General features: G+C 40.4%; 1 protein-coding gene across 2 annotated transcripts in view; it reads right to left on the bottom strand.

The window, feature by feature from the left end:
* The window catches only part of Ptr (patched domain-containing protein), a 303,517-nt gene that overhangs the window by 116,833 nt on the left and 173,352 nt on the right, over window positions 1-13,332 (bottom strand). For both annotated transcript variants that reach the window (XM_083120235.1, XM_083120236.1), the window contains one exon: window positions 5,668-6,347. In XM_083120235.1, the coding sequence (XP_082976361.1) occupies window positions 5,668-6,338 (671 nt within the window). In that variant the 5' untranslated portion in view covers window positions 6,339-6,347. The remainder of the gene's footprint in view (window positions 1-5,667; window positions 6,348-13,332) is intronic.

The following is a 13,332-nucleotide window of genomic DNA, read 5'->3' as shown; positions in this document are numbered from 1 at the left end:
GGCGCAGCTCCTAACCGTAACTAAAATCACTACCTGTCTCTGAGGATGAAAATTTTCTTACCTATTTAAAAGCTGTAAAGAGGGACTCAGCACAAAAAAAATACAAAAAAATAGGACAACACAGCCATACGGAGAATTATACTGGCCGTAGGTCCAAACGCCAGAGAAGCAGAACGTGTGACCCTGTTCCAGAAAGAAACACAAGATGGGAAAGTGAATATTTTTATATCTCAAGTTTCCAGTCTTGTTAAGGCAGATAATAAATGCGCTATATTTCATCTCCTTGCCGATTTCCAGAGTACACATTCAAAATATTTGGGTGTGTAAAAATTTTAGATCATGAAGATCTTATTTTAGGGTCGTTGGAATGGCAAGTCACCACTTTGGCCACCCGATTGTTTACAAAAACACACTATATTTGAAATCTTCCATAACCAAATCTAACCCAGGAATTTTGGAATACTTGCAATTGCAACCACTTAGGTATTTGATTACTAAAGAAGGGATAACCATATTTTTTAAAAACTATGTTCTAGAATCGCTTATTGTGCTTTTGGTGCTTTCCTTCTATTCCACTATGGGATTTGTTCCACGTGTGTGTTTTTATGTTCTAATGTTCCTCTGTGCTTCTTTGTAGAGAGTGGTCTGTTCACCATACATAAGCTCACCCTCATTCACAAGGTATTTTGTATAGTAAACTCGGAAAATGTCTTAAAGCAATAGAGAGAAAACTTCAAATATCCATTGATAGATGCTAAACAAACATTTTGAATCTCCATTGGTCTGGAGCTGTGAAGAGGATACAGGCAAAAAACGGTTGGAGAAGGGAACAAGAAAAGAAAGTTTGGCTGGACACACTCTTAGAATCAGCCGGGAGGCTTTGGAAAATAATCACCAGTGACCGACAAAGAAGGGTTCAACAAGGATTGATTGATACAATAATTTGGTTGATTTTTCTCGCTTTCCTACCACTTTTGGCTAATCGCGAAGCTCGGAACGAATGCCAAATAAATTGATAAAGGGACAGTCTCAAAAAAGGCGGGATTCGAACACGGGCCCCTTAGAACAGGACTACATTCGAGAAGGATAGTTGAGGCTGAGCTGAAGGAGAAGAGAAAAACCTGGGGAGAGATTAAGAAGATGGTGCAGAACAGAGTATGCTGGAGATCTCTTGTTCACCATGGAATGAAAAGGAATAAGTTAAACACACTGTTACTAACAACGCAACGATATACATTTTAATGTTACTTTCATCTGTCAAATTAGAATTTACAGCTCCACATGCTAGTGTTTATCTGTTGAGTTTTTTAGCAATATTACTTCCATGTAGTTTGAATCTCGTATTAGTATTCATGTCCAGATATTATTAGACTAATTCATGTACAGATATTATTAGAATAATGAAATCAAGAAGACCTAGGTGGGCAGGTCACGTGGCACGAATATGAGAGGAAAGAAGAGTTTACAGGATTCTTCTTGGGAAACCTGATGGTAAGAGACCTACCTGTAGAAAGGCCAAGACGTTGAGATGGACCTAAAGGAAATCGGTAAGGATGGAAAAGATTGGATTGATTTTGCCCAGGATAGGGACAGATGGAAGGCTTGTGTTGCTGCAGCCATAAACCTTCGGGTTTAAGAAGGTTAGAGAGTTAGATTGATTATCCTTATATCTTCAAGGAGTTATTATCATCAATTGCAATACCATTATTTCATAACGACTGTTTGTAAATATTTTTTCACTTTATCTGTAATAATTTTCGATATATGTAGTTATTACTTCCTTGAGAACCTGCATTGTGTATTAACATTATCTCACTAAAACATACATCATCTGCATATATCAGCACATAACACAATGGCCTTCATACATGATGAATTATGAGGGAGTGAGGTAACTTCCCGGTCAAGATTCGTGCGATATTTTTTTTCTAATGTAATTGATTCTGAACATAAAATAAGAGAAAGAGAAAGAGATAAACAAAAGGAGGAAGAAAGTGAACATCCTGCCAGCCGACATTCAGTCGTCATCCTTGATGCTGAACAGATGAGGACAGAGATCTTGTACATTGTGGATGACTTGCAATTAGTAAACTGGATGGAGAACTGGGCAACAAAGAAAGGTGGACGTTACGTAAGCGACGCTTCTCAAACTCTGTATTTCACCTTGACTTAACCCTGCACTGCAACTTCTTTGCAACCTTTGGTCATTTGTATCTTTCGTCATAATTACAGAACACGTTTAAGATTAATAACAACCCACGTTCAATCATAATCCAGTACTCGAATTCTTTGACTGTACCCTTTGCATATAGGCCACATCAGGGATGAAGGTTGTAATATTGTACAATATATTTGTAGTAACTTAATTGGAGTTGATTTTACACAAGGGTTCCCACTAGGGGGAGGGAGGAATATAATGGTGCTGACCGCGCCATCAAACTTTCGTGAGGATGGTTTCCATAAAATAATACAAAATTCAACATGAACATATTTCTCTAAAGTATATGGCTAAAACGTTTACACCTTGACACCATGGTGCAATATGTGCTATGGGACGAAATGAGGAGAGAATCAGAATATATATGCTTAGTAAGTCATTTGCTTTAGCTGCTTTCAAGTCACTTGTGCTACTAATACAATACTTAAATCGTTAGATGAAAAATATAAGAATTTAAGAGGCAGATCAAGTAAAGTGTTCATTGAATCTTACTTAAAGTTACTTTCAGCAATAGGGTAATAGTGGACATGCTGTCGTCATTAAATAATTTATGAGAACTACGACATTATCTTGGGAGGGGGATGAGCACCTAAGCTTTTACAGCATTAGCAACATGCTCAATGAATATTAATTAACAACCTGTTCTAATATTATTTTGATGATACGCATGTTGTATGAACAATATTTTTTGTACGTACAATCAGGACACTCTCAATCTACATCCTGAATTACACTCAAGTATACCAGATTGCATAGCATTTAAGGATGCAACTAAATGCAAACACTGCTGTGTAGAAGAGAATCTGAGATTTGCGAACGCTGCTTTGTTGCTCAACACAAACACTTTCTACATCAACCGTACAAGGTAGCATATTCGCGAATGTACCTACAAGTCGCGTGCAAATAAGTTTATATGCATGCGTATAGCAATTAACTGGCTGGAGAACTGATTTCGTGGCAGTACAGAGGCTTGGTGAACAGTACTATACTTCATACTTGAAGATGACGTTCTATCTATAAGTTATACAGCCTTCTTGGGGATTAGTTTTACTTAGGCAGCGATACGAAACGGTAAGGGGAAGCAGGTGGGATAAGAAGATACGAGTCGGTGAGGATTATCATGCTTAGAGTAAAATAAATCAAAGAAGTTCTCTAGAAAATACAAGAAAATGTTTGTATGTTCCTAATGTTCAAAGTATGTGTTTGAGTTTGTTTTTTAACTCCAATTTAAGCACAGAAAGGCTAATCGGGACTGGACCTACAGTTTAGAGTTGGATCCGAACCACTATGTGCCTGCAGGGGGTATAGAACCCTCGGTTCCTTGATTATATGCCGACGACGTTACAATTGCACCATCGGGAAGACCTTCAAATATGTGTGTGTGTGTAAATAGCAATATGGAAAAACTGTTTCGAGAACGGCTTTTTTAAAAAATGTAATACCGTTTGGCCCCACAAAGGATAAAAATTATAATTTGTGACCCGAAATCTTAAAATTACCATTTGTTCAGTGAAACTAAAACTATGTGAGTATAGTTATTTTTAGTGTTGCCCACGGGACGAGACGGGACAGGCTTTTAAAAATTCGAGACGAGACGAGATTGATCATGTGTCCCTTTGACAAACGAATATTTTCGAGACGAGACTGCATTTCACAGCATTTCCACGAGACGAGACAGGCCAAAGTCTCGTCTCGTGGGCAACACTGGTTATTTTTTAAATTGAAAGTTTTAATTTTCCGAAACTTCTTTTTCTGTTATTGACAAAGTTATGTTTGAATGACGACCCTCCAGTAGCGTCAATTTTTAACAGTTGTGAGAATTCTTAAAAAGGTGCATGCATATTGCATTTAGATGTGGCAAGATTTGGGGAAATGATGAAAAAATTTAACATTTGCACAATCCTAAGAAATAGTGTGGGAGAGGCGACATTTTTACACTGGCGTAGGGGCGATAAAATTTTTAATCCGGCCCTGATCAGAGGTGTTCAGTTGTTTCTGTTGCACAAAGAACAAATTGCAATATTGGCAGTTACATGGGAAGCGATTCGAAAGTGGGACAAGAGGTGTGACTAAAGTCCCTGCAGTTGTGTACGTACGTAATGGAATGCGACGCTTGCAAGAGTGTCAAACATGGCAACGGAAGCTAGGAGCCTATGTGACAACCAGACGCGGCAGCACATGCGGGGCATCGGGGGAGATCGCCCCTCTCAACCCTAGACCAGGATTTTGTGTCCTACAACTATTCCCGATATTATTTATGGCTCAAGTAATTTGTTCCACCTCGGTGGTCGACCGCGTTTGTGTGTTTTCTAAAATGGACATTATGTGTAGCTTAAATGAGAAAGTGTAAAATAAAACCTCATAAAAATTAAGAATATAGTAAAAATAAAAAGAAAGGGAGGAACAATAGAGATGAATATGGTTAAATTAAAGATTAAAAGTACGTTGAGACGTAAAGACTCAGGTTAGAAATTAAGAATTATATTCTGGAAACAATCAAGATAATATTGCCGTCTGAACATAATACAAGTTTTACAATGTAAACGTATTGCCTTGTACTCGTATTTTCTAAGCCGGACCCTGTGGCACATCGCGCTGCGACGCCAAGGATCCCGGGTTTGAATTCCGCTCGGGCTTGATTGTTTGTGAATGCCCAATCATCAATTTCATCATCTCATCACTCATCCCCACCTTCGCAAATTAGCCAAGAGGCACAAAACGTGAAGTAAAATAAACTAAATCAATCAATCAATCGTATTTTCGAAATGTTTGTGTACTTGCCATTGCCTTACTTTGTTTTATTATAGTTTATTTCACTTCATTATTATTATTTTATTCAGTGTTCCAGCTGACTAACTCACACGTGTTACTAAAGATGAAATCAACGATTATTAGATATGTGTGTTTTATTATTTTGCATCTAATCATTTTTTCTTTTTTATATTTAATCCATATCCATTAAGCTGACATTTAATCAATATATATATATATATATATATATATATATATATATAATCTTATATTCCATACTTGCATTGTAATAATATCCCAGTCTATTGTGAGAGCAGCCCTCGAGGCAGAAACACACCAGCTCTAATAAAGACGATTGATTAATAATAATAATAATAATAATAATAATAATAATAATAATAATAATAAACTCTTGAAACTTTCCTGGCGACGAATCCTGAAAAGATTGTCTGGGGCTATCGACCAGGTGAATTGTGGAAAGGGTTCCAAGCTTTCGAGAGATAACGTCACTGTCATCTTCAGGGTAGAAGTCAGGGTAGCTTTCCAAAGCTTGGAATTTTTCCGCAACTCACCTGTCCGAGAGAATCTTTTCATCAAGTGCATAACTGTTAACCAAGCGCAAGACACACAATCATAATGCACCAAATAATTATCGAACAACGACATGCAAGTGTCAAACATGCGAACAGCCGACTTACCTGGTGTCCTGCCGTTTGTTGTCCGAGGTGACGAAGTACACCAGCTGAACGGAGGGCACCTCGATGATGATTCCCTCGGGACTCACGACGGTCCCTCCGAAGAACACGGGGAACGTGTGAGCGTCCCACGTGACGGGGTTCAGCATGATGGGGAACGTCAGGTTGAGCTTGTTGTTCTCGACGTCATCGAGGAGGTAGTCCAGGTTGAGGATGTCGTTCTCCACGCACTCGTCCACCCACTTGGCGCAGATCTCCCTGTAGGAGAACTCCTCCCCTTCCACCTCCGCCGTCACGTTCTGGATGATCTGGTCCAGCTTCCTCATCTCCCTCCAGATCTCCTTCCGAAGCATGTTCCCGCCGTCCTTGGCGATGACGATGACCCGCCCGAACCGCCCCGGCCGGGTGATGCGCCCCAGGTTGAACCGGCTGGAGTAGTTGATCGGGAAGAAATGCTCCACGATGGCCCGCTCGTGCTTCCCCTCGCCCGCGATCGGGCTGAACAGGTACTCGGGATCGATCTCGTAGCGGATCTGCTGGTACCCGGTGACGCAGAGGCCCGCGAGGAGGACGGGAACCACGAGGAAGTAGCCCGGGCTGTGCCCGATCTGCACGCCCAGCTTGTAGAACAGGCGCGCCAGCGTGTGGTCCACCCAGGAGAGTCCGCAGCCCATGTTGCGAGTCTGGAAAGAGAGAGGAGGCAAGCGTTAAGGATCACCTATTCAAGTTACGAAGAAAACGCTTACAGCTAAACTTTCCTACTTCTAACGCAGCAGTTGTGTTATCACCAGAGCTAGAAATGGAAATTTTCACGAAACGGAACGCTTTATTTTCGTTAACAAGGTGTTGTCTTCTGCAGTGGCGAGATTAACAACTAGTGAAACGACGAGCTGTACTAAAATTAATGATAGCAAACATTAAATTATTTGCATAAGTACCAAATAATGAAAAATACTTTGGACAAGAGGCTTCTGGAGTCTTCTTCATTTTAAAATTTAAACAGACGGAAATCGCGGATTGCAGTCAGCTTTCCCAAAAGGTGAAAAATTTGAAATACGTGTAAGCAATACTATGTTAATAATAATATTTACTTATTAATTACTAATTAACGCAGTTCCGGTTCGCTCTGGTCCATTTTGAGCCCTGGTTTTCATTGGTTCTTGCCTCAAACTTCTTAAAAAGCATGATTAATTTTAGAAAGAAACTGACAAGCAAAATTACCATAATGAATACATGTTATAAATAATACAACAAGAAATTTGTGACTCATTAACATTTATTTTTTCCTGTTGAGTTACCCCTCCAGGACTGACTGACATTAGGATAAGTGGATAGGAATATTCTCCAAAGGTATGATAATGAACACAAAACTTCAAAACGCCAAACTTGCAACATTAACAGTAGTAATAAAATAAAATAATAACAGTAATTTTCTTCAATTTGTCTAAAATATATTGTGAACAAGGTGTTATCAAATTATGACATCACATACTATGCACGCTATATGTAGTCTCCTATCCAATATCAACTTTTTAGTTCCTTCACTGGCGATAGAGAAAATATGTATTTTTTAGTTAAACGTGCAAGAACGGACATGGTAAAAAAGCATACAGAATTTGCAAGAGCAATTTATTGGTTACAAATAAAAGCATTGCCATATTTTCCATGATCCTAAAGAATTTAGAAATAATATCAGCCATTTTAGCCTCCTAAACGGTTTTGCATTCAATGACGTGTGGTCAGCTCATGAGGCCCAATGTTATCTACATTTATAGAACGTGTTCTGCTACTTTTACTTCAGGTAGATCCCCAATTTTCCTCGCCATGCTAAGCTAACACTGAAATTTTGTGGCAGAGCGAAGCAGCACACGATGCTGCGGAGTCTGATAACTGGAGTCGCTTTCTTCTGCATGCAATCCCAGTCCCTCTGACGAGTTCATTTGTGGAGCCGTCTCGCGTCACTATTTGTTTTCGTTCCTTTGCTCCAGAGATAGCCGAGACAGAGTATATAGCAACGTGATTTTTTTTTAGACGAATCGAGGAATTTGAATTCATAGACTCGGTTCTAAATTCCATCAGATTAAGAGCCTCCCTATCAGCCAGGTATGTGGGCGCGTTTACGGAGGGTCAAGGGGGGGACCACTCCCCATGGAATAAGAACAAACTGCCTACTTATGCTTCCCTTGTCTTTTATTTGTCAAGTCTATTTCTTTTCCATCTCAGTTTTACAAACTTGGTACTTCCTGCTTACTTCCTCTCTACTTGATCATTCCTTTACGTTTTCCATATCGTTTTCTGTATTGTTTTTAATTTTTTTCTCTCCGTCTCTCTCTGTACCAATCTTCTGTTATTTATCTCTCTCTCTCTCTCTCTCATTCGTATATTTTACTTTCTTCTTTTCGTTCTCTCGCGGTTATATATTTTCCTTCCTCTCTTTCACACTTTTTATTCCTTTTCCTTTCTTCTCTCTCTCTCTCTCTCTCTGTCTGTCTGTCTTTCTGGCTTCTTTAAATCGCATCCTTTTCACATTTTTTTACTGCTGCTTCTTTAATCTCTATCCTTTTCTCTCTTTACAACATTTCTTTATTTCTTATAATGACGTCCATGTATCCAACTTAGAACACTTTTCGATATTGATACATCTTGGAAAATATTCTTTGTGCATATGGCGAAGGTGGTGTAATCCTTGCAACCACAGAATCTTGTATGTAACAATAGGCTGGATCCAAATTCCAATTACATCAGACCAATATCGCTCAAGCGTTTATGGTAGACCAATATCTGCGGATCTAAGAGAAAGTAACGTGTACGTAATTTATTGAGATGAAATTGGATCTGCGTAAGCTTCGACTTTTCTCCAGTTACTTGTCCAGCACAAAAAAAAATCTTCAATTCCGTTACTCCATGCACACGAAATAACAGCATGAAAGATAATGCATCAGTGATTTTGATAATTTGTGATATCATCTCCATGTAATAGAATCACGGGAAATGCAGTTATATGCTACCAGGCCCGTACCCAGGATTTTTTTTGAGGGAGGGGCCAGATATCAAATTGTGTTTATACACACACACACACACACAGTGGCGGCGATTGGGTTCCAGAACTGGGGTAGGGTGCAAGCACAGTTTACTTTCCCTTGGTAGATAAGATTTAGCATAGTGCAGGGGCAAAAGGGGCAAAAAGTAGAGGGTGGGGGAGCAACTGGCCCCTAACGCCGATACTGTATGTATGTATGTTTATGTGTGTGTGATGGTGTGTGTGCGCGCGCATTCTGTATGTACAAAATAGTTGAAAACAGTGGGTATAAAAATCATGATTTTTATTTTAAAAGATCATTTTTATGATTTTTTTATTTATATTGAATTTTTAGGATTTGAATTGATTTTTTAATTTTTTTAGAAGCACGCTTAAAATTCCTTGTATGTTTTTTGGCACCGTACGTATAGATACATATATATTTTATAGAGATGCTTTTTCTGGTAAACGTTTCAGTAAAGCAAATAAACAATTACATGTAGATACCAGGCGCGGCTCGTGCATTATTTACCCGGGGGTTCACTGAAGTGATGTGACATATATTCACTTTCCGCAAAATATACTTCCTTCGCCCAACAAAAGGATGGGGGAGGGTTTAAAAGCTTTGTCAAGAATTCTTTTTATCTGGGAGTATAAGGTTTTGTTGTAGGGGTGTGCGAATAAATTTAGGGCTGAAACTACAATAAATTGTGCCTTTATGAAAAAAGTTGAGTTTTGTTGGAATATCATGGACATCCTCAAGTAGGGGCAAGTAATATTTTTTCCCCCACGAGGAGCAAAAAACACTCCTTCAGTCTAAAGTTACTGCAACGCTTTTATAATAATTACCAAAAATTACTGTGACTGAAATTAAATTATATGCGTGTAATATATAATTTTTGGTTTACATTCAATGTCCATGGGGGGGCGGCCCCCTTTTCCCCTTCCGGACGTCCATGCTGACTAATCAGAACTGGTCCTACATTTGTTAAAGGGAAATGGCAACTAATGGCATGCGCATACTAGAAATCGAACCTGAGACCCTTTCATTTATACGCGACAGGTTTGTTCAAATTTGGGGCTGGTCGACCAGCACACGCTTTTTTTCAGTGGACAAGGAAGTTTGTTTACGTTAATTATGTGCATTTCTATCGGTCATTTCTTACCTGCGCGGACAGCAACGCCTACACTGCATCAAATGACATAACCTAGGTAAAGTCCATCCCTCGTTTCACTCGCAGCATCACTTAATACTTTCCAACAAGTATCCAAGCACTTCAAAAACTAAAAAACTTGAGACTTTGACACCGAGCGACAGCGAGTCACGTCTTCGCGCCATTCTTTCTCTTTCGCGAACCCGAAGTGTTTCCACCTTTAAGGAAAAACCTCTGAATGCATGCACAAGGTATTTTGGTAATGTATCTCCTTTATTTTAATTCATCGCATCTAATTCCAGCTTCTATTTGTTTCCACTCATCCATCTCTGACACAATCTTGCATTTATTCCAAGAAGTTCGGTGCAAAAATGATACAAGAGAAGATTGAATATGTAATGTGTGCGCTTCAAACTTGAACCGCACGCAGCAACACTGGAAGGGAGGAAGCAGCGAGAAAGGAGCCTTGTCCCGCGCCTTCTGCGAGAGAACGAACTGCGCATGACCGTTGGGTTGAACATAGGTTCTGCAAATCTCATCTCCCATGTATTTTGTCCTATACCCTCCTCGCGCTTCTGCTCCCGCACGAAGCTTTCACAATGGCACGAGCTGTCCTGTGGGGGTTCAACTGAGGGTCTGTATCAGGGCGGCCGATTCGCGGTTTCTTCTTCTCAGCAAGAGAGTTCGCCGTGTTACGGGCACAAATACATGACTTATTGTGTAGAATTTTTAGCGAAATAATTTGAAAATTTAAAGACATTGTTCATTGTTCATTCTCGAGGTGATTATCGTATATTACTGGGGGTTCACTGATCCTGTGCGCTATAGGTCCAACCGCGCCTGGTAGATACACATTTTTATGTTTCTGATACTGTACCTAGGTACATATAAACATACTATGGAAATGTTTGTTGAGTGTGTTAATGGTGAATACATTAATTTATGCAAGAACACAATTGAAATATTTACAAATTTGAAAAATCGTTATGTTAATTTCGTAGTTTTTTATAGGTTCACATTTAAATATTTCATAGATCGAGAGGGGGTGACATGGCCCCCTAGTCCCTCCCCTGTGTACGGGCATGTATGCTACTCCTCTATTCTAATTCATAAACTTTGATAATCATATAGAATCTACTTTCTGAGGATTACAAGGTCTATTAAGTCAACAATTCTCTCTTAACGCTCTTGCTAGGGTACGGATTGCATATTCATAGTCTTTACGTGTGATTTGTCCGAAAGAGTGGCAGTAAGCAAGCCTTTGATTGATTGATTGATTGATTTGGTTAATTTTACTTCGCTTTTCTACCACTTTTGGCTAATCGCGAAGATGAAGATGACTGTCGATGTGACGAAATTGATGAAAGGACACTCACAAAGAACACCCATTCCCAGGTCGAGGTTCTATCCCGGAATCCCTGGTACCATTGCACGCTGTGCTAACCACTGCGCCACGGAGGTCGGTTTAATCCTTTAAGGAATGTTGAATTTACATTGCAACATGACATGAAGGTGATGTGAACAGCTCGATGCAGGAAAATCGCTGGGAAATTCCTACCCGAACTCATCTTCCACGGGAATTAGTATCTTATAGTACGGTGACGAAATTTCGATATTCACTCGAATTTCAAAAATAAATTATCGAAAAATACGAAAATATTATCACATATTTTAATATATTTACATATTTATATCTCGCATGTTTTGGCTACATAAAAATCCGAGCGTTAGTAATGATTTTTTGGGGGTGTAACGGATGACCTTCTGGTAACGCACAAAAAGTCAACGTCTCTTCCGCGTGTACTCCTGTGACTGCTTCTTGCAGGCCGACAAGGCTCTGGCGCCTGAGACCGGGATAGGCCTGTGTGGGGTCGTGTTGTCCTGTGTTTATCCTTATATGTGCTGAGTATCCCTTTGCAGCCTCAGGTTTTAAATCAGGGAAGGAGGTTTTGGTCCTCAGAGACAGAATAGTTTTAGTTCGTGTTAAGTAATGAATGAATGGATTGGTTTTAAAAATTGAGTAAGGAAGTTTTTAGGAGGCATGGTTTGGGAGCCTGTCCTTAGTTTCGTTTTGGTTGGAAGTCTATGTGCTGACGTGGTGGTCTAGTCGGTGGTCGACTTCCGTGGCGGAGTGGTTAGCATACTGCACTACGACGTCAGGAGTTCTGGGTTCGAATCCCGGATTGGACATGGATGTTTGTGTTATCTGTCTTGAAAGAAGTGCTATAGAGAGTTCCGTAAAAGGTGATATGACAGAAATAGAGTGATGGGAGGACTGCCGCTTAGGAGCTTCCCTTTTAAACTAAAAAAAAGTCGGTGTGACGTCTGACTGCCACGCGAGAGACCCGGGTTCGATTCCCGGAGTGGGTGATCTAAGATCGGAATTTTTCCAGTTTGTCCTCGCGTAAAAGCGACTCTGGGGCTCACCCAGCCTTAACTAAATGGGTACTTCGGGTAACCCGGGGGGGGGGGGGGTAAAGGCGGCCGGAGTGTGGTGCTGATGACATCACCTCCAACATAACCGAGATCGAGAATATGTGGGGCCCTATCCCCACATCCCCCATGTATGTGCGCCTCATGGCATGGTACAAAGTTCACGGGGAACTTTACATTTACCTTATCTGCAACTGGATAACTACTTTCCCCCTTTAATTCAATATAAAATATGAACAACAGAGAGAATACGTGCGATGGATAAGCTGAGAATATTTCACAACAAAAGAATTTCGTAAAATCCCAACGCTCCCTGCCATACTAAAGCTACCTTGAGCATTTGGTAAGGCTTCAATTACGAGACCCGGTGTTATTAAAACAACAAACAGACAGAGGGGACTTTCTCTTGGACAAGAGGACCGGTTATGTAATGACCTAAAAGCTAGCCACACGTATGGAGAATCGACTGCACTGACCTCAAAATACTCGCGGGGGATCTCCCTCAACGGCTGGAGAATTCTCCAGCGGACGAAAGTAGGTTCTGGAAATTTTCAACTAACTGTAGCTTAACTGTAAATCTGCAAAATTCCTCTATAGCACGTATCGGCGAATTGCCATCGTGTTTGTCAACGGCTGTAGTACTGGGGCATTACCCACTGTCCATTTCCCCCTTAATAATTCTTCTACTGGGTTAGGGTAAAAACACAGTGAAGCACATTCCTCATCGCTAATTGCCTGAAGGGATAAGTTTCCGGCAATTCAAAACCATGGAGTTAAATGGGGGAAAAACATAGTGGAGCCCCGCTCATCGCAAGATGTTCCCAGGATCAAACACGGTTTGATTTTGGGTCTCTTGTTTCAAGTGGTAGGTCCTGTGATTGGTCCACTTCTCCCCTTCGTGGAAGACTCCCTCCTCATTTTCTTTTGACAGAGTTCCGCTCAACGGAAAGAATGGGGACCAGTTTGAGTGGGAGAGGCTTGTTCGAGGTGCCTGTCCGACATCTGGTTCATTCATTATATCCTGACATTTTTATAGCTTGACCGGGCTCCCTTCGATGAGCA

Source organism: Lepisma saccharinum, chromosome 4, assembly GCF_977018435.1.
Source record: "Lepisma saccharinum chromosome 4, izLepSacc3.1, whole genome shotgun sequence".
Lineage (NCBI taxonomy): Eukaryota > Metazoa > Arthropoda > Insecta > Zygentoma > Lepismatidae > Lepisma > Lepisma saccharinum.
This window is presented reverse-complemented; position numbering and strand designations above follow the sequence as displayed.